At 37.9% G+C, this 21,487-nt stretch overlaps 1 protein-coding gene across 1 annotated transcript in view; it reads left to right on the plus strand.

The window, feature by feature from the left end:
• SMARCC1 (SWI/SNF related BAF chromatin remodeling complex subunit C1) overlaps nucleotides 1-21,487 on the plus strand; it is a 179,511-nt gene that overhangs the window by 44,285 nt on the left and 113,739 nt on the right. The window contains exons 7-9 of the mRNA XM_082637961.1: nucleotides 5,027-5,096; nucleotides 8,618-8,693; nucleotides 19,433-19,558. Coding sequence (XP_082494087.1) covers nucleotides 5,027-5,096; nucleotides 8,618-8,693; nucleotides 19,433-19,558 — 272 coding nt within the window. The remainder of the gene's footprint in view (nucleotides 1-5,026; nucleotides 5,097-8,617; nucleotides 8,694-19,432; nucleotides 19,559-21,487) is intronic.

The following is a 21,487-nucleotide window of genomic DNA, read 5'->3' on the forward strand; positions in this document are numbered from 1 at the left end:
ATTGCCTTTTAACAAAAGATGTGAACTGTAATTGTTACATCTAGATACTTAATGATTCCTTATTCATGCTGGTTTTGTTTTTCTCCTTTGTTTAGTACAGCCTCGATTACTATATACTAATGCTTGCTTGGTATTGCTATCAGTAGTAGAGTAATTATTAGGAGATAGCATTTAAATTTTAATTTTAATATATTGGAAGTTATTTTTTAATGTAAAATGTGATTTTTCACACTATAGGATTTACCTTAGAATAACTGGCTGTCAAGTAAATGTTGACTCTCAGCGAAGCTCTGTGTTGGGCTCTGTACAGGCACTGTTTTAGATAAGTGTGCAGATGATAACAATACCAGCCACAACACATTACAAACCATGTTGTAAAACCCTTGCAAATGCGGTATACCTTTTATGAAGATTAGTTAAGTTTAAAATAAAAGATGACATTTAAGATATTAGTAATATTTTGAGTATGGCATGCTGGAAGGGGGTACAAGTTAAGCAAAAGCATAGAGGCAATAAATTATGAAATTTGAGGAAAAGCAAATGGCAAAGTTTGGCTGTGTGTCTTAGATAGTGGGAAATAAGTGGGTAAGTGAGAGGACCTGTGTCTGGTTTAAAGAGGCTTGTTTTTATTTGGTGGATGAGGGAGAGGGTAGACAAATTTTGATGATTTTGGTCAAGAGAAGCATGCAACTGTGGCTGTAGTAGGAAAATTTTCCTGGGAGCTGATTTCTGGGATATCAGATACAAGGAGACTGGTTAGAGAACAGGACCCATTGGGAAGCTCTGAATTAAATTGCTGAGTGAGTGGGTATGTTAATCATTGGATGGGATAAATTCATATATCAGGAGAGCAAAGGAGATAGGTGGCAAACCAGGATGGTCCGTATCTTAACAGTCAAGGGAAAATAAGGAAAGGAAAGCATTTCCGGACAAATGAGGTGGGCAATGGAATTTTTCTACAAAGAAATCAAAGTGAAGCCTAAGACAGGGCATTTGGTCAGTCAGGAAATAATTTGGGAATGAAATTTCAGTAACTTGGAAATGAGAGCAATTTGTAGAGTTGGTGGAATATCGCTGGTTTCCCAGGATTTATGGCAGGGAAAAGAAAGTGGAGGATGGCACCCACCAGACGGTTTGGGTTTTGTCTTTCAGTGGTGGCTTTACAGTGTATTTCTGGGCAGAGCAAAAGTAAATTGAAGCCCATAGTGGAGTTGAGACCTGGTAGGGATAAAGGGCTTGGTTTAAGAACATAGGTTGAATTACTGGTTTTAGCAGAAGGAATATGTAGTTCCTCAGAGAAGAAAATAAATGAAGAGAATTCTTAAAAATTGACATACTGTTTAGAAGAGGAAAACAGACTAAATCTTGTTCAAAATAAATTATTTAGATGGACAGATAAGTCCCTTCTGTTTTCTTATCTGTTCTTAATTCTTTTTTCTTTTTGTTCATCTGACTTGATAATTTTAAGTGGCCAGGTTTTTAAAATTTTTTATTTTATATTGGAGTATAGGTGATTAACAATGTTGTGCTAGTTTCAGGTATACAGAAAAGTGATTAAGTTATACATATACATGTATCTGCAAATGACCAGTGTTTGAGTTTGCTGTTTATTTCTTCTGATTGGCCAGGTCTGATGTTGAACCCCTCTAGAGAATTTTTCAATTTTGTTATTATATTCTTCAACTCCAGAATTTCTGTTTGGTTCTTTTTTATAGTTTCAGTCTCTTTGTTGATGTTCTTAATATTGTTCATATATTGTTTTCCTAATTTTGTTTAGGTGTTTAACTGTGTTCTCTTGTAGTACCTTGAGCCTCTTTAAAACGGTTATTTTGAATTTGTCAGGTAATCCATAGATCTTTGTTTTTTTAGGGTTGGCTTTTGAGATTCATTTTATTCCTTTGATTGGGCCATTTTCCCTTTCTCTTTCTGTGTCTTGTTATTTTCTGCTGTGTTTATTTATTTATTTGTTTGTTGGCTGCATTGGGTCTTCGTTGCGGTGCATGGGCTTCTCGTTGTGGTGGCTCCTCTTGTTGTGGAGCATGGCTCTAGGTGCACGAGCTTCAGTGTTTGTGGCACGCGGGCTCAGTAGTTGTGGCTCGTGGGCTCTAGAGCGCAGCCTCAATAGTTGTAGCACACGGGCTTAGCTGCTCCATGGCGTGTGGGATCTTCCCAGACCAGGGCTCGAACCCGTGTTCCCTGCATTGGCAGGCGGATTCTTAAGCACTGCACCACCACGGAAGTCCCTTCTGCTGTGTTTGTTTTATGCGTTTGAAAAAACAGCCACACCTCCCAGTCTTTATGGTCTGGCTTTGTACAGGGGAAGACCTTCACCAGTCAGCTCAGCTTGAGATCCTGGCATCCCTCACAGTTTCTGGGCTTGAGTATGTAATTTCTCAGTTAAAGAGGTTTGCTGGTTCCTCTTTCAGGAATTTATAATCTCTTGCTCTCTCTAGTGTCTGTCTGCTGTACCACAAGTTTGCTGTTGCTGCAACAAGCCACTGAGTGAACCCTCTTTGATCTCTGGGGTGCCCAGGCTTCCAGAGTATGCTGGTTCCCCATCAGCACTCTGAGTTAGTTAAGACAGAAACCTGTCCCTTGGGCAGCCCACCTAAAAGCCAGAACATTGGATGTTTATTCCCTCTAATTTTTCCCTGCCAAGGAAGAAGTTGGGTTCCGTGTGCTTTCTCCTCATCACAGCAAGCTGAGCCAGCCATCTGTGGCACTGTGTTTCTCTGGTGCTACAGTAAACCTCTGAGCTCTTTTTTCTTCTCTGTGACCACCACACATCCAAAACATGCCAATTCCATTAGTGTTCCAAGTCAGGTGAGACAAACTAGTCCCTTGGCAGCCCCCTGAAAAGTAGGAACGTTGAACACACATCCGCTCTTCTTTTCAGCCCAAGGGAGAAGCTGAGAGCTGAGCTTTTCCTCCTGATCTTGCTGAGCTCTGCTGGCTTGGGGGAATTGTAATTGTGGTTGATATGAAATGACTTTTCTTACTGTTTCAATGCAGCTGTTCTCAACTTTGAGCTTCCCTGGGGTAGTGCGACTTCTTAATTGGTTTCCGGGCTTTTTGGATGGTATATTGTTAAGTCGTCTCTGGTGGAACAAAGTCTGAGCCTTCCTGTCTGTCACTTTGCTGACATCACTTCCTGTGTGTTATTGCCTTTTATGGTCAAATAACATTCCATTGTATGAATATACTACCTTTTGTTTAGCCAATGGAAAGTTGATGGACATTTATTTATAATAATAATGACATTATGTTTATTTATGTCCAAGTTATTGTGTGGACTTATGTTTCCAATTCTCTTGTTTATACCTAGACAATGAATTGCTGAGTCATACTGGCAACTCTATGTTAAACATTTTGAGATACTGCCAACCTGTTTCCCAAAGTGGTTGTACCATTTTACAGTCCCATCAGCATTGTATGAAGATACCAATTTTGCTACATCCTCATCAACACTTTCTATTTCCTGGTTTTTAATATTAGCCTTTCTAGTGAGTGTCAGACAGTATCTCTTTGTGATTTTGATTTGCATTTCTCTAATTGTTAATGAATTCCAAGTATCTTTGCATGTGCTTTTTGGACATTTGTATATCTTCTTCGGAGAAATGTCTATTCAGGTACTTTGCCTATTTTTTGTTGGATTATTTGTCTTTTTATTGTTAGTTGCAAGAGCTGTTTATATATTCTGAGTTTGGGCTAAATTTTACTTGTAAAATTAAGGTTTTTTAAACTGATTCTGTGTAACTTATTGTCATCTCCGGGAATAGTGTGAATTCACATCTCTAACTTTTAGTTATTTCTGCTACTGGGAAAATTTTCAAACAGTCAGTGTCACAATCTTTATGAAAGTCAGCTGTAGAAAGGATAGATATCCTTTTTTCTTTACCTCCTAAAGCTGCACAACCTTTGAGATAGATTTCGTATTCTATGTAAAAGACTCTCTTACTAGAGAGTCTCAGTATATTTTATTTATACAGAGCAAGTTCTGAAAGGCCCACTGGCCTTTTCACTTTTTCCTTGGCCATCTTGGGATATCGGGTTAAGGAATGGGGCCTGATTTCTTTCAAGATAGTAAGTCGAGCAGTTGGATACTTAAAAAAGGGCATAAGCATGTGGGCTTCATGCTTTAGTCAGTGAAGGTGGGGCTATTTCATGTTGAAATTGGCAATGAGAAGCCAATTTTACTTGGCTGATTTCACTTAGTTTTTCTATTTTGCTATTATGTGAGCTTCAAGGGGCTTACCTCATCATTTCCCTTTTAGTACTAGAAACAAGTTTTCTAAGCTAAATTTAGACTACCAAAGGAGTCATAAGTACTGAAATGGAGATGTGATTCAACTGTGATTAAATGAACAAGAATCATGTGATTATATAAATTTGTACCTATCTTTGGTAAGGAAGCTTGAAATCAAAATATCTACATTATGTGATCATATTGTTTACACTCTTGTTGGGAGGACTATATCAACAGATAGGAAGTCATTAAAGAATAATAAAAATAGTATTACTGTTAAAACCTTTGATGTAGCACTATAAAGTGCTATAGGACACCAGAGAAAGTGGATCTGGAGGAAAAAGAATAGTTGGTAAAACTTTCATCAAGGAGATGAAGCATGACTTACACCTTGAACGATGTGTAGTAATTGCAGAACTTCACAGAAAAAGGGAGGAGAGGTTCTGAATGGGAAATGAGGCAGTAAAGAATATAGTGATATTGATTTGGATGGACCTGGAGACAAATAGGCAGGTGGATGGGAGGGGAGAGTATTTTAAATACTAAAGTAGACAGTTGGTTTTGTCAAGAGCGATGGATAATAGGCCTAGAATCTAGAAAGTCTGAATACACAGCTGAAAAACTTCCCCTTAGTATGGCAGATAACATTCAATTAGGAGGAAGGATTTTGGGGAGAAGCTTACTAGCAAACCAAAAACTCTAGGTAAAAGTTAAGTCTAAGTAATAGCTTATTCATTTGTTTTGTCAGATTGACTGAAGCTTTTTCTTTTTCCCTTTCAGAAGAGTGGTTGAGACCTGTGATGAGAAAAGACAAGCAGGTGTTAGTGCATTGGGGGTTTTACCCAGACAGGTAATGTTGATATGTCCTTACATCTGGTATAAAGAGTTTTGTCAGTGCAAGCCAGAGTTATTTATATATAGTTTCGCTTTCTGAATAGTGACAATTTTGTTGATTTGTTTCAGTCATTGAACTCACTTCCTTTGAGTATTCTCTTACTGACTTTCTTATTTATTAAGTTACGGAGTTCAGTGAAGTCACAGGCTCTGTTTATCTTAAACTGATGTGTTTGCTGTGTTTGCCAAAAGAGTCCTTTAGTATGGTATTAGACTGCTAATTTAGATTTGTTTCCTTTAAGAAATGAATTTTTCTTCTGGGTATTTTATGACTGGTTAGTTTTATTTTATTTATTTATTTATTTTGAAATACTTATGCCATTCTATTATGGATGAAATTATTTTATGTGTAAAAAAGTATATATCATAACTCATACCGTGTTTCAGTATCTAAATGTGCATAAAGAATATTATAAACAAGAACAAATGTCAGTGAAAATGGTGGTTCTTGTTTAGTTAAAATTACGCCTGCATAGGGGGCATTTAGGAATAAGGATAACCTTTCATGTACTTCATCTTCTTAAACCTACAGTAGAGCTGTTTAAGTGTTCATTTCACTATTTTCAAGTGGAGAGACTCTCCATTGTGGGTTTTTCATGTCAGACCAGTCTTCTTTCATCTGTATCCACATCCACTTCAAGCCTTACCATATTATTGGAAGCAAATCCCAAACATATCATTTCAATATTTCAGTAATAAATATTTCAGTATGTATTTCTGAAAGATAAGGACTCATTAAAAAAATAATAAGCACAATACCACTGTCAAACCTAAAAAATTTAACAGAATTCCTTAATGTCAAATATCAAGTCATTGTTGTCATATGATATATTTGATTGATTGATATTTGTTGGAATTAGAATTTAAACACATCTTGTGATTAGTTGATATGTTTCTTAAGTATTTTTCAGTTTATAGGTTCTCCCTGTGGGGAAGCCCACCCCACCTTACAGTGTATTACTTAAGAAACCAGGTTGTTTGTCCTGCAGAGTTTACCACAGTGTGGAATTTTTTATGGCATCACTGTGGTGTATTTGAACATGTTTCTCCATTCTCTGGAGTTGCTCAGAACCTGTTTCAGTTTAGGGAAGGAACAAGACTTGCATAGGTGTGTTCTTCATCAGGAGACATATAATGTCTGTTTATGTGTTGTTTTGAAGTTAATCTATTTGAGTGACTTTATTTTACTTATAAATATTTTTTTTTTTTTTTTTTTTTTTTGCGGTACGCGGGCCTCTCACTGTTGTGGCGTCTCCCGTTGCGGAGCACAGGCTCTGGATGCGCAGGCTCAGCGGCCATGTCTCACGGGCCCAGCTGCTCCGCGGCATGTGGGATCTTCCCAGACCGGGGCACGAACCCGTGTCCCCTGCATCAGCAGGCGGACTCTCAACCACTGCGCCACCAGGGAAGCCCATAAATATATTTTTTGAGGAAGAAATACGTCTTTAGATATCTTCAAACTTTTAAGAATATATTCACAGTTTTCATACAAGTTGACTTAATTAGAACCAAATCAAGTCAGCTTGCTTATCAACCTTTTTTGAACCATAATTGACCCCTTTACATGAGCTAACATTTTTTTAAAATTAGTAATATTTAAGTAAATACTTTCTAGAGAACATTTCTTATTTTGAGGCTTTAGGTATTCATGGCACTATTAAAACAAACTTTTCAGTATCATAGGAACTATTACAGGAACTCAGTTTGCCTTTGAAACACTTCGGTGGAAACTCAAATTTATGACAAACTACATAAAGTATAGGATTGAAATGAATTTTATAGTAACACATTATAAGACATGTTAGCTTGTTTGCTAACCTTTTGTTTATGTATCAAATAAACTATAATGGCTGGCTCATGTCCTGCCTTCTCAAGGGGCCTTGTTAGTTCACTTTCTTAACTATAGTTTGTGCCCTCACTTCTTGTTGTAACATTTTCTTGTCAAGACTTAAAGAATATAAGGTTTTTAATTTTTTTTACTCACCATTGCAGTCTTTACCTGGAATAGTTAATTAATTGGCAAAGGAACTTTTTTTACCAGCTCATGTTTAAATGTTCCTGGAAAACTTACCAGAGTGCTGTTAATAGGTCTGTTGAGCTGTACTTGTTCCAAATGCTTTTCAGCTGACTTCTGAGAAGTGGCTAAAGGAAGCCAATGCTTGTTACTATACTTACATTTCATTTAGATATCACTTAGCTTTATAATAATTTATTGGCCAGTATAGGAGCATTGATAAAGTTTTAATTTGGTAGGTAATTTTATGTTTATTTCAAAATTGTGGAGTAGGGGGAGTGACTTATATCAGTGAGCTGGATTTCACTGATAAGAGAACCATTGAGCAAAGACATGTAAAGATAGGAGGGAGTGAGCTAGATGGATATCTGGGTAATGAGGAGCATATGTAAAGGGCATGATGTGGCCACCGTCTGATATTCAAAGCATACCACTAAAGCACATGAGTGAGGGGAGAGTACTAGGAGATGAGATCATAGGACCAGATCATGAAGGGCCTTGGCAAACCACTGTACGGATTTTGACTTTTAACTCTGAGTTCGGTGGGAGCTGGAAGGTTTTGAACAGTGAGTGATGTGGACTGACGTAGTTTTTTAAAGGATTGCTCTGGTTGCTATGTGAAAAATGGACTCCCAGGGCCTTTGGGCCAACATGGAAGGGTGAGAAGTTATATAGATCCTAAACATATTTTGAAGGTGGAAGTGGTAGAAGTTGTTGATAGTTTGATTATAGGATGTAATTGAGAGTGAAGTCAAGGATATCTTGCAAGTATTTTGGCCAGAACAACTGGAAAAGTGGAATTGGCATTTCCTGAGAGGAGGATGATTGGCTAGATCACATTGTTGGAGTTAGGATGGCATTATATATTGAGTTTTGAGTGTATCAGTATTGGGTTTGAAAGCTTTATTAGACATGTAATGAGAGATGTGGAATTGGTAGTTGAATTTATAAGTGCAGAATTCAGAGAACAGGGCAGGTATGAGATTTCAAGTCATCAGTATATGTTTGAAGGCATAGAACGGCATGAGATGATCATCAAGAGAATGAATAGGTAAGAGGATTGTTCCAAAAACTGAAACTTGGGGCCTTCTAGTGTTGAAGAGGTTTGGGAGAAGAGGAGAAACTGGCAGTGGAGACTGAAGAGAGAGGCTTGTGACTAGAAGGAATGCCAGATGATAGTACTGTCTTAGAGGACCAATAAGCAAAATGCTCTGAGGAGCGATCAACATGTTGAAATTCTGTGGACTGAGGCTTTTAAACTTTGGGTTTTACGACGTGAAGGTTACTGTAGACCTCTGCAGAAGAGATTTCTTGTCAGAGTGTTAGAGATAAAAGTATGTGATAATTTGCTATTACTGGATCCTAATAGCATTTCTAAAATGTATTTTTACCTCTTGATCAGAGTCTTTTTATGAATGAATTTGGGTTCTAATTTGTTTTTCCTTTTTTCATTTTCTTTACAGCTATGATACTTGGGTCCATAGTAATGATGTTGATGTGGAAATTGAAGATCCACCAATTCCAGAAAAGCCATGGAAGGTGAAAGATCCTTTTTAAAACAAAATTTATTCTTACATAACTTAATAGCCCTTCTTAGCTGTTCTCAACAACAATGTTTTAAAGAGATACAGAATGATGATTCTTCCTTTCTTGTCATCCTATTAAGAGATACCTATGGTCATGAAGACCTCCCAGGTCTTAGATCAGATATCTGCAGTGATGTTTGAGGAGACCCCAAAGGAAAGTTAGACTGTGGTTTGAGATAGTTGATAGTGTTAGGAGTGGAGTTGAACATCGTTGATAATGTCATTTAGGAAGGCTGGAAGCGTTGCCTTTGTGGCTTTTATTATGATACAGACTTCTCTTACTAATCATTTCTATTATAATGGTTTCAACTTTTAACGTGGAAATAATTTTGAAAGTGCAGGAATAATACAAAACAAAGTACTGTTTTATACTCTTATTCCAGATTCCTGTTGTTAATTATTATTTAAAAAAATATTTATATATTCATTTTTATTTGGTTGTGCCAGGTCTTAGTTGTGGCTCGTGGGCTCCTTAGTTGCAGCACTCTGGGTCCTTAGTTGCAGCAGGTGGGCTCCTCAGTTGTGGCCTGTGGGCTCCTTAGTTGTGGCATGTGAGCTTCTTAGTTGTGGAATGCAAACTCTTAGTTAGCGGCATGTGTGTGGGATCTAGTTCCCTGACCAGGCATTGAAACCGGGCCCCCTGCGTTGGGAGCGCAGAGTCTTAACCACTACACCACCACAGAAGTCCCCCCTGTTGTTAATTATTGAAATAATTTATTACTTGATACAGGGCCCATATTCCATTTTCACCAGTTGTCCCACTGATATAATAAGCTTTATACTTAGTTTTTCCCCTGATCCAGGATCCAGTTCAGGATCACACACTGTATTTAGTTGTCACATCTCTTTAGTCTACTTTAATCTGGAACTTTCAGCCCTTCTTTTTTCTTCTATGACATTGACATTTTTGAAATATATAGGTCAGTTGTTGTTGTTTTAGAATGTCCCTGAATTTTAGTTCGTGCATTTCCTTCTTATTATATTCAGGCTATGTATTTTTGGCTGCAGTACTCCATAACTAATATTGTGTCCTTCTCAGTGCATCATATTGGCAGCCTCATATTGTCCATTTTTCCCATTATGGCTCATAGTTTGATCATTTGTGAAGGTACTGTCTGCCTGGTTTTCCCACTGTAACATTACAGTGTTTTTTTTCTCATTGACATTTAAAATATTTTGTAGGGAAATACTTTGAGACTACATAAATATACTTTTCTTCATTGAATTTGTGTCTGAAGGTTTGCTCATCCATTAATATTTTCTGTGACTGAATTAAGTTATTACTGGTGCTTTTCTAATTCTATCCATTCCATCTGTGCTTACAGTTGGCATTTTGCAACAGGGACAAGCTTTCCCTTCTCCCTTTATGTGTGTCTGTGGTCTATGCATTCAGAAAGCAGTGACATTACTACCATTCTTCATTTTGATGAATTATCTAAATTTGGCCAGTGGGAACGCCTTTAAGCCACCTCCTGTGACCTTTTGGCATTATTTGATGCATTTTTGCATATCTCCTACTTTCTGGGACAAAAAGATGTTCCAAACTCCTTTTTTTAAAAAATTTATTTATTTAATTTTTGTTTATTTTTGGCTGCGTTGGGTCTTTGTTGCTGCACGCGGTCTTTCTCTAGTTGCGGTGAGCGGGGGCTACTTTTTGTTGCAGTGTGTGGGCTTCTCCTCGGGCACCAGGTGCACGGGCTTCAGCAGTTGTGGCTCGCGGGCTCTAGAGCGCAGGCCCAGTAGTTGTGTTGCACAGGCTTAGTTGCTCCACGGCATGTGGGATCTTCCTGGACCACGGCTTGAACCCGTGTCCCCTGCATTGGCAGGCAGATTCTTAACCACTGCGCCCCCAGGGAAGCCCCCCGAACTCCTTTGTAATTTTCCCATCCCAGTCCCGGAATCAGTATTTTTATAGGGAGCTCTGCTCCTTTCCATGGGTGATTTTACATGATTTTAATTGACTTTTATATTGTGTAAGGAGCACTTAAACTGGATCAAAATGTTAGATTTTAGACCTGGTTCAACCTATTTCTAATTGTGTGACTTTCAGAAAGACAGCCTTTGAGCTTTAGATTCCATATGAGGAAAATGGGATTAACCAAAATGAGTCTTTTTTTTTTTTTTAAAAAAAACACTGTTTATTTGGAAATAACTTCAAACTTACAGAAAAGTTGCAAAAAAAAGAATAGTACATGGCATACCCTTTATCCAGATTTGCCTGTTAACATTTTACTCCCATTTTGATTTATCATTTATAGTCCATATCTGTTTATAAATATGTTTTTTCTGAATCATTTGAGATAAAGATGCATATATAATGGACCTTTACTCCAGTAAGTGTGTGTTTACTAGGAATAAGAAATTCTCATACATAAGCACAGTAATCAAGTTCATTAAATTTAACATTGACACAATATTTTAGTCTACTATCCATATTCCAGTGTTGCCACTTGACCCAGTAATTTTTTTAAAATTAATTTTTATTGGAGTATTGTTGATTTACAGTATTGTGTTAGTTTCTGCTGTACAGCCAAGTGAATCAGTTATACATAGACATATATCTACTCTTTTTAGACTCTGTTCCCGTATAGGTCATTACAGAGTATTGAGTAAAGTGCCCTGTGCTATACAGTAGGTTCTTATTAGTTGTCTCTTTTATATATAGTAGTGTGTATATGTCAATACCAATCTCCCAATTAATCCCCCCCACTTTCCCCTTGGTAACCATAAGTTTGTTTTCTACATCTGTGACTCTATTTCTGTTTTCTGAATAGGTTCATTTGTACTATTTTTTTAGATTCCACAGATAAGTGATATCATATGATATGTTTGTCTTTCTCTCTCTGACTTACTTCACTCAGTATGACAATCTCTAGATCCATCCATGTTGCTGCGAATGGCATTATTTCATTCTTTTTTATGGCTGAGTAGTATTCCATTGTATGTATGTACCACATCTTCTTTATCCATTTCTCCGTCAATGGACATTTCATTGCTTCCATGTCCTGGCTGTTGTGAATAGTGCTGCAATGAACATTGGGGTACATATATCTTTTCGAATTATGGTTTTCTCTGGATATATGCCCAGGAGTGGGATTGCTAGATCATATGGTAGTTCTATTTTTAGTTTTTTAAGGAACCTCCATACTGTTCTCCATAGTGGCTGTACCAATTTACATTCCTACCCACCGTGTAGGAGGGTTCCCTTTTCTCCACATCCTCTCCAGCATTTATTGTTTGTAGATTTTTTGATGATGGCCTTTCTGACTTGGGTGAGGTGATACCTCATTATAGTTTTGATTTGCATTTCTCTGATAATTAGTGATGTTGAACATCTTTTCATGTGCTTTTTGTCCATCTGAATGTCTTCTTTGGAGAAATGTCTATTTAGATCTTCTGCCCATTTTGGGGGCTTTTTTTTTTTTTTGACATAGAGCTACATGAAGTGTTTGTATATTTTGGAGATTAATCCCTTGTCAGTCACTTCGCTTGCAGATTTTTTTCTCCTATTCTGTGGGTTGTCTTTTCGTTTTGCTTATGGTTTCCTTTACTATGCAAAAGCTTTTAAGTTTAATTATGTCCCATTTGTTTAATTTTGTTTTTGTTTTCATTACTCAAGGAGGTGGATCCAAAAAGATCTTGCTGCAATTTATATTGGAGAGTTTTTCTGCGTGTGTTTTCCTCTAAGAGTTTTATAGTACCCAGTCTTACATTTAAGTCTTTAATCCATTTTGATTAAAATGTTTTTTATAACATTTTTTTGGGAATTCCTTGGCAGTTCAGTGGTTAGGACTTGGCGCTTTCAGTGCTGGGGCCAGGTTCAATCCCTGATTGGGGAACTAAGATCCCACGTGCTGTGCAGCCAGAACAAAACAAAAAAGCCCATTTTTTTCCTGTTACATAATTCTGTCTAATAGCAGCTATTGAATTCCTCTGTCATGTCACTTTAGTTTCCTTTAATCAGTAACATTACCACAGTGTTTCTTTGCCTTTTAACGACGTTTTTGAATTTCAAAAGAGTACTTCTCATTTGGAATTGCTGATCTTTCCTTGTGGTTGATTCAGTCTCTGCAGTCTACTTAGAATGCTGCATGAGTGATGTGTCCTTCTCAGGGCATCATATTGGCAGGCATGCTGTGTCCATCTGCTCCTCACTGGTGATCTTCTTTTTAAAAAAAAATATTTATTTATTTATTTGGCTGTGCCAGGCCTTACTTGCAGCACGTGGGATCTTCGTTGTGTCATGTGGGATCTTTAGTTGTGGCATGTGAACTCTTAGTTGCGGCATGTGGGATTTAGTTCCCTGACCAGGGATCGAACCCAGGCCCTGTACATTGGGAGCATGGAGTCTTAACCACTGGACCACCAGGGAAGTCCCTCCTCACTGGTGATCTTAATCACCCAGTTAAGGTGTTCTGTGATGGCTCCACTGTATGGTTACTTTTCCCCTCCATTTGCAACTTATAAACAATTTGTGAAAGATTCTTTAGATCATGGAGATATCCTCCTTCTCATCAAAATCCTCCCTCTGTCACCCGGGTTTAGCATGCACTTAGAATTCTTGCCTGAACCAGTCTTTTCTTTGATGATTACACAGCAATACTTTTCCACTCCAGCCCTTCCCTCCACGTTTACCAGTTGGCTTTCAGAGTTCTGTAAGCAAGAGCCCTTCTTTTTCCCTCTTTTACTTATTTATTTATCTGTCTGTTGTCAGTGTGAATTCATGGAATTGTAATTTTTCAGTGGTCAGTAATTCATTACTTCAGTATTTTGTGCTGAGGTTGTTTCATATTTGGCCACTGGGAGCCCCTTCAGGCTGGCTTGTCATCCTTGTTTTTTTTGTTTTTTTTTTTTTAAGATTTTTTTGATGTGGACCATTTTTAAAGTGTTTATTGAATTTGTTACAGTATTGCTTCTGTTTTATGTTTTGTTTTTTTTGGCCATGAGGCATGTGGGATCTTAGCTCCCCGACCAGGGATCGAACCCGCACCCCCTGCATTGGAAGGCAAAGTTTTAACTGCTTGACCACCAGGGAAGTACTTGGCTTGTCATTCTTGTGACAAGCACTTGTCATTTTTGAGCACCTCCTTTAGGGCATAGTAGGATGTTCCAGGTTCATTTAGTACCTTCCATTCCTCATGCCTAGAATCAGCTGTTTCTCTGAGGCGCTCTCATTTCTTTCAGTAGGAAAAGGTATTAGAGACCAAAATCTGGGTACAGGTATGCTCAGTGCTACTGAAGTATCTTTGCTTCTAGGTCCTTTCTGTTCAGAGCTATTATGTATCTATAAACTCAAATGCAAACAGTAGTTGAGTACACATATATGTGCATATACACATAATATATATATATATTAGAAATAATGAGGCCATAATGATACCTTCAGTTCTGATCTGTCCCCACAGTGTTCCTTTTTGCCCTCCCCTACTCCATATTTATATGTCTCTTCTTCCGAGAGTAAGAATCTTGGCTCCCAGCATCAACACATTTACCTGGTTCATGAATACGTTCAAATTAGTTTCAGAATTGCTTTGCCCCTGCCACTATCATAAACAAAAATACTAAAAGAGTTCAAGATATGTTTGTGGTTGTCCTGCTCCCCTAGCCCTGCCCAAGACTGAGGGTGTATTATATATTGGCAAAGAGTGTGTTCATGAGTTACCTGGATGAACCTTTTTTCCCCTCCCTTCAGTGTGGTTGTTACTTATTTGAAGTATTGTTAGGTTTATTTCTTTCAGTTTGTTTTCAGTTTTGGTGTTTGGTAGTTTCTACTTTAAGGTACCATGAAAAATGCTACTATGAACTTGCCTGAACATACATCTTTTGTGTTTGTTCATAATGGAATTACTGGATATCAGGGAATGCAAACATTCACTTTTTCTAAACAATGCCGTATTGTTTCCAAATGGTTGTAAAAATTTATTTTGCTAAGGGTGTATAAGTTTTCTGGATGCTCTGTATCATGGCCAGTGCTTGGTATATTCTTTTTTTTTTTTTTAATTTATTTAATTTATTTATTTTTGGCTGTGTTGGGTCTTCGTTTCTGCGTGCGGGCTTTCTCTAGTTGCAGCAAGCGGGGGCTACTCTTCATTGCAGTGTGTGGGCTTCTCATTGCGGTGGCTTCTCTCGTTGTGAAGCATGGGCTCTAGGCTTGGGGGCTTCAGTAGTTGCAGCATGCAGGCTCAGTAGTTGTGGCTCACGAGCTCTAGAACACAGGCTCAGTAGTTGTGGTGCATGGGCTTAGTTGCTTCACAGCATGTGGGATCTTCCCGGACCAGGGATCGAACCTGTGTCCCCTGCACTGGCAGGTAGATTCTCAACCACTGCGCCACCAGGGAAGGCCTGCTTGGTGTATTCTGACTTAGTAATATTTACCTATCTAATGGATGTGAAGTGGTGTTTCGTTAGGGTTTTAACTTGTATTTCTCTTATTACCAAATAGCTTTGTCATCTTTTCATGAATTCTTTGACCTTTGGTGTTTCTTCCTCTATGAAGTGCTTGTTTCCACCTTTTGCTTTTTTTTTTCCATTGCGTTGTCTTTTTCTTTGTGGGTGTTCTTTAGATATTCTGCATACTAACGTGTGGTTACATCACCAGTTACCTGTGTTAAAAATACGTTTTCTGGGCTTCCCTGGTGGTGCAGTGCTTAAGAATCTGCCTGCCAGTGGAGGGGACACGAGTTCGAGCCATGGTCTGGGAAGATCCCACATACTGTGGAGCAGCTAACCCTGTGTGCCACAACTACTGAGCCTGCTCTCTAGAGCCTGCGAGCCACAACTGCTGAGCCCACACGTTGCAACTACTGAAGCTCGCGTGCCTAGAGCCCGTGCTCCGCAACAGGAGAAGCCACCGTAATGAGAAACCCGCGCACCACAACGAAGAGTAGCCCCTGCTTTTCGCAACTAGAGAAAGCCCCCACGTGCAGTAACGAAGACCCAACGCAGCCAAAAATAAAAAATAAAATCAAATAAATAAATTTATTACAAAATAAAAATTTTAAAAATAGGTTTTCCTAGTAGCTTACCTTTTTGTTTTCTATCCCAAGGTCATCACGATATTCTCTTAAATCATCTTTAAAAATTCTTTAGTTTTGCCTTTCATGTATAAAGATCTTTAATCTACCTGGAATTAATTTTTAAACATGTTATGATGTAGGGAAAAAAAATTTCCCCATATGGTGTTAGATCAGCTATAGTTTCAGGGTGGAAAAATATTGAAGCTGGATTTCTCTCCCCACTGATCCAGGCCATTTCTGTTAAAAGTAAATTTTTATGTATGTCGTGATTTGCTTCTTGACTCTATTACAAAGTTTTATTAGTTATTTGTTCTAACTTGAGTACTCCCACTTTTTTCTTCTTCAGGAGTCTTTTGGGTCTTTGCCGTTTTGTGTAAAGTTTAGAATCAGCTTGTTAAGGTCCATATTAAACAAACTCATTGGGATTTTGATTGGAATTAAATTTAATCTGTAGAACAACTTGGAGAAAACTGATATCTTTACAATACTGAGCCTCTCAATTTGTGGAGGCAATTTATTTAGGTCTTTTATATCTTTCAGTTAAGTTGGATAAGACTACTTTTCATTTTACAAGGGTTGGCAAATTATAGCCACCTGTTTTTGTATATAAAATTGTATTAGATCACCACCAAACCCATTCATTTATGTATTTTCTGCAGCTGATTGCGCACTATAGCAGGAGAGTTGAGTAGAGACAGAGAACATATGGCTTGCAAGCCTAAAATATTTAGTATCCGACCCCTTCCCCCCCACCCCAAAAAAAAGCATACCAATTCCTGCTATATTTGTGTTGTCCCATTATCTTCAGGGAAGATGATTTTAAACAACAACAATAACTACCTTTAAATGTAATCTGAGAGGTTATAACCAAACTATTCTCATTGAAAACTTGAAAAAAATGTGAACTGTGCTCTCTGGTGTTAGAACTACTCAGCCTCCAGCATTGTCTAGCAGTTTCAAACATATATCTTTGTGTGTAGTCAAATCTAGACATCTGTCTAGTCAAACAGAGTTAAGTTGTAACTTGGAAAAAAAATGTTGATTAAAGGGATAAACTGTATGACTTGTGAGCCATATAACATTGTAAAGTATTACGAAAGGATTTTTAGAAACATACTATGTTGAAGATCATAGTTGTCAGAAGTTTAGGACTGGGCTTGATAGCAGAGTTTACCATCGTATCATTTCATAGGTAAGGAAACTGGGTTACAGAAGTTAGATAATTTTGCTGAAGGTTGCACAACCTATTATATTATTCTGACCCTAAGGTGTTTTTATGAGACAGGTAATAGAGCATAGTGGCATAAGAGCTTAGGCAGAACTCTGTGCAAAGCTTTGCCTCTTGGTAGCTAAGTAACTGGGCAGCTTGCTGACACTCTGTGCCCCAGTTTGCTGATTTGGAAAACTGGAGAGACTAACCTGCCTTGCTTAGTGGGATTAAACAAGATCATAATATATGTAAGGTGTTCAGCAGAGTGCCTGGCACAAATGATTATTAGTTGTCCTTACTGTCCTAACATACTTCCTCAAGAGAATTCTCTCAGGGTCTTCTGGATAGTAAAGAATGTACAATGTGAATATTCAGCTCTACTTTTAAAATATATACATACTTATGAATAATTTGGAAAAGACTGTTATGTTTTCAAATGCTGTGACATAAATTTTTCTGAATTAATTACTGAATTAAATTTTTCTGCAATTAATTACATCACTGAATTAATTTACCCTTTTCTTGAACATAGTTATGCCTTTAAATAGATGTTTTCTCTAATTAGCTTAAGGTTTCTCGTGCTCTATTTATATATCCCATTCTCATAATTTATATATATAGGAGTCTTTTTGAGTTACATTATTTAAGGTCTTGTATTCTCCTTGATGGGTATTAATTTTGTGTTTGTGTGTGTTACTGTGTAGCTCTAGTTTTGGGAGGAAAAGAGGCATGTAGTCAGATCGATGTCCTTCTTAAAGCATTATATGATTCAGGCAATATCCTTAACAACCAATGTAGTAATGTTTCCTTTTTTTAAAATACAAGGGGGGAGCAGTGGGGAGCTTAGATTGACAAAATATTTTTATTGGCAAGTCCATATAGTCTCTTAGTGATTGCCATGTTGTAGGTTTTTACTTCTTGAAGGCTTCATAGCTGTAGTTGCTGCTCTCTTTTGCTCTCTTTGCTCTCATGTTAGTATTTTAATGATTCTTGACTGGGCATGTTAATTGCAACACACACACACACACCACCCATGACCGAACAGCAGTCCCACACAGGAAAGAAGTTAGTCCCCAATTCCAATTGTGCTCACTTTGAGAAATACTGTTGAATAAATAGAAATATTATAGAGGCTAGGCCTGTGGTTTAAATATCTGTATATATCTGTATCTACATGTGTATCTATATAACATCCAGAAAACCCTTCCTTTTATTCTTAGAAACGTTAACAAAAACAAAAACAAAAACGAAAGAAGTGGCCATGTAAAGGACTGGGAAGAACCCCAAATCTGACTCTCACTTCTCCACCCTGTCCCAACTTTGGCTGTCCCTGAAAGGCCTCTTTAGAGCACCATGTGTACTTGACAGGGCTGGGCAACATGTCAGTAGATGTCCTCTTTCATCATTTCTTAGAATGTTATTGAATGTATAAACCTAGAGACATTTTTTATACCTAAAGCAATGATTTATTTTGGCCTTTTGCCTTTGAATGTTTCACTGATTTTTGTGAAGATGAAGATGCCACAATTAGTGAAATAAGCCAAATAGAGAAATACAAGTACTGCATGATGTGTAATCTTTAAGAAAAAAAAAAGTCAAACTCCTAGAAACTGTAGCAAAGTGGTTGCCAGGGATTGGGGGGTAGGAGAAATAGGAAACGGTTGGTAAGAGTACCAGTTTTCAGCTATAAGATAAATTAGGTCTGAGGAGCTAATGTCAAATGTGACAAAAGTTGATAACACTGTACTGTAAAGTTGAAATTTGCTAAGAGAGTAGACTTAAGTGTTCTCGTTGCACGCGCGTGCACACGCAAGATGAATATGTGAGGGGATGGATATATTAACTTGCTGGGGGGGTGAATCCTTTCACCATGTGTATGTATATCAAATCACAACGTACACCTTAAATATCTTACAGTTTTATTTTTCATTTACACCTAAATTAAACTGAAATAAAGAAAAAAGATGACATGATTATCCAATTTCAGGGTCTTGGTTATCAAAGCCTCAGTCTACACAAAACCAGTCTTGCTTTTTTTTTTACTGTTTACTCAGTAAAAGACATGGAATAAAAATTGAAATGGTTAAGTTGCCACTCATATGTCACTAATAGTCTTTTTTTTTTTTTTTTTTTTTTTTTGCGGTACGCGGGCCCTTACTGTTGTGGCCTCTCCCATTGCGGAGCGTGGGCTTCGGACGCGCAGGCTTAGCGGCCATGGCTCACGGGCCCAGCCGCTCCACGGCATGTGGGATCCTCCCAGACCGGGGCACGAACCCGTGTCCCCTGCATCGGCAGGCGGACTCCCAACCAGTGCGCCACCAGGGAAGCCCTAATAGTCGTATTTTTAAACTGTTCTATGCAGTTGAGGCTTTGAGTGTAATAAATCAGCTACTTTCATTTTGAATACTTTAAAAACTGTAGTGATTTATTATTTATGTAGATATTCACGCTTTGATGTGATTTTAGGTTCATGCAAAATGGATTTTGGACACTGATGTTTTCAATGAATGGATGAATGAGGAGGATTATGAGGTGGATGAGAACAGGAAGCCCGTGAGTTTTCGTCAGCGAATTTCAACAAAGAATGAAGAGGTATTTGGTTTGGCACCATTTTTCTCACTTGGTGTTTTCTTCTTTCTTGGCCTGAATATTATCAAATCTTCATTAATAAACTCTCAGCCATCAAGTGTATATAAAAGTTACTAAATGGCCATAACAACCATCTCAGGAGCTGGCATCCCCCAAAAAGGGGCATGAGAATCTCAGAGGGTCATTAAGATTTAAAGTAGCCCATGCAGTGTGCAAGGTAGTACAACTGATTTTGTTCTCTAGATCTGAGTATTAATTTTGTGAACCAAATGTCATCACAGTGTAATTTAACTTAGCTGTTCATTTTCCAAGGGAAAACTGATTTAGTTTTAATATTTTTTAATAGCTTTGTTAAGGAACATATAGTAGTTAGTATAAAGTATAGGCCTTAAAGGTCTCATAGTTACAGTTCAGTCCTTTTTTCAGGTAGGGGGACTTGACATTTAATACTCTTTAATCCTTTAAGAAGCCCAACCATTTAAATATTTATCTGTGTTTCTTTATAAGTCACAAGTTGGGAGGTGGGTGTGTCACTAGAGGAAGACTTGAGACTGAGAAGAAGGCTTAGATGTGTTAGTGTTGGGTTATGACAGCTTCAGATAGACACCTGTGATTCCGGAAGTCTTTTTTCATTGGGGACACTTAAGATTTTTGCTTTTGGTTTTGTATTTTAGTTTTTTGAAAAAAACCTTTGAGACATATACTTTTAACCAATAATTTAGAAAGTGTAGTTCTTTCATACCTATTTTCAGCCCCAAGACTTTCTTACTAAAAGTCTGTCACACACCATATATTCTTTATCTTTAATAAAATATTTAAAAACTGAGTCTTTTTCATATCTTTTTATTTTTAGTTTATCCCTATTTGCTTTGGATATATATATATATTTTTTTGCCTGCCTTGGGTCTTCGTTGCTGCGTGTGGGCTTTCTCTCATTGCGGCGAGTGGGGGCTATGCTTCATTGCGGCACACAGGCTTCTCATTGTGGTGGCTTCTCTTGTTGTGGAGCACAGGCTCTAGGTGCGCCAGCTTCAGTAGTTGCAGCACATGGGCTCAGTAGTTGTGGCTCGCGGGCTCTAGAGTGCAGGCTCAGTAGTTGTGGCACACGGGCTTAATTGCTCCGCGGCACGTGGGGTCTTCCTGGACCAGGGCTTGAACCCGTGTCCCCTGCATTGGCAGGCGGATTCTTAACCACGGCGCCACCAGGGAAGTCCCAATCATTAATGTTTAATTGATGTTTTAATCTCTGATTCGCTTTTCAACCTCAGATGCAATACTTTGGATCATTTTAGGTGTATTTTCTTTATTGTCTGTTTTACTGAATTGGTATTAAATTTATCATCTACAGGCTGACTTTTGTATATTGATGTATGGCCTGCAACTATGCTGAACTCGTTTATTAGCTCTAATAGTTTTTTTGTGGATTCCTTGGGGTTATCCATATATAAGATCGTGTCATCTGCAGATAGGGATAGTTTTACGCCTGTGGGTTGACTTTTAAATCATAAATTGCAATCTTGTAAAATTTTACCTCTTTTGAGTCATTTTCTCTTAAATTCCTTTTAATGATGAACTAGGAGTAGTTTCTGGTACATTTTCACAAGATTATTCAGCCAGTCTTTGTATTTCATTAATTTAATAGCATGTGTTTCATATTTTTCCAGTGGTTATTGAAAATGCTTTTCCCACCTGGGAACACAGAATTTGAACAGGAACAGTTTTTAGTTGTGAGGGGTTTGGGCATGTCTGTTTTGTAGCATAGTTTGAATACCTGTGGGATGGTTCTAATATATCCATTGATGATGCATCACCTGGAAGGTCCGGGAAAGTCTCCTGGCTGCTTATGGTCCAGCATGCTTAATGCTGGGCCTTTCATTTCCTCTGCACCATTGTGTTTGGTATTATCTTTGTGAAAACTCACCTTTGGACAAG

This window comes from Mesoplodon mirus, assembly GCF_964341445.2.
Source record: "Mesoplodon mirus genome assembly, chromosome: 12".
Lineage (NCBI taxonomy): Eukaryota > Metazoa > Chordata > Mammalia > Artiodactyla > Ziphiidae > Mesoplodon > Mesoplodon mirus.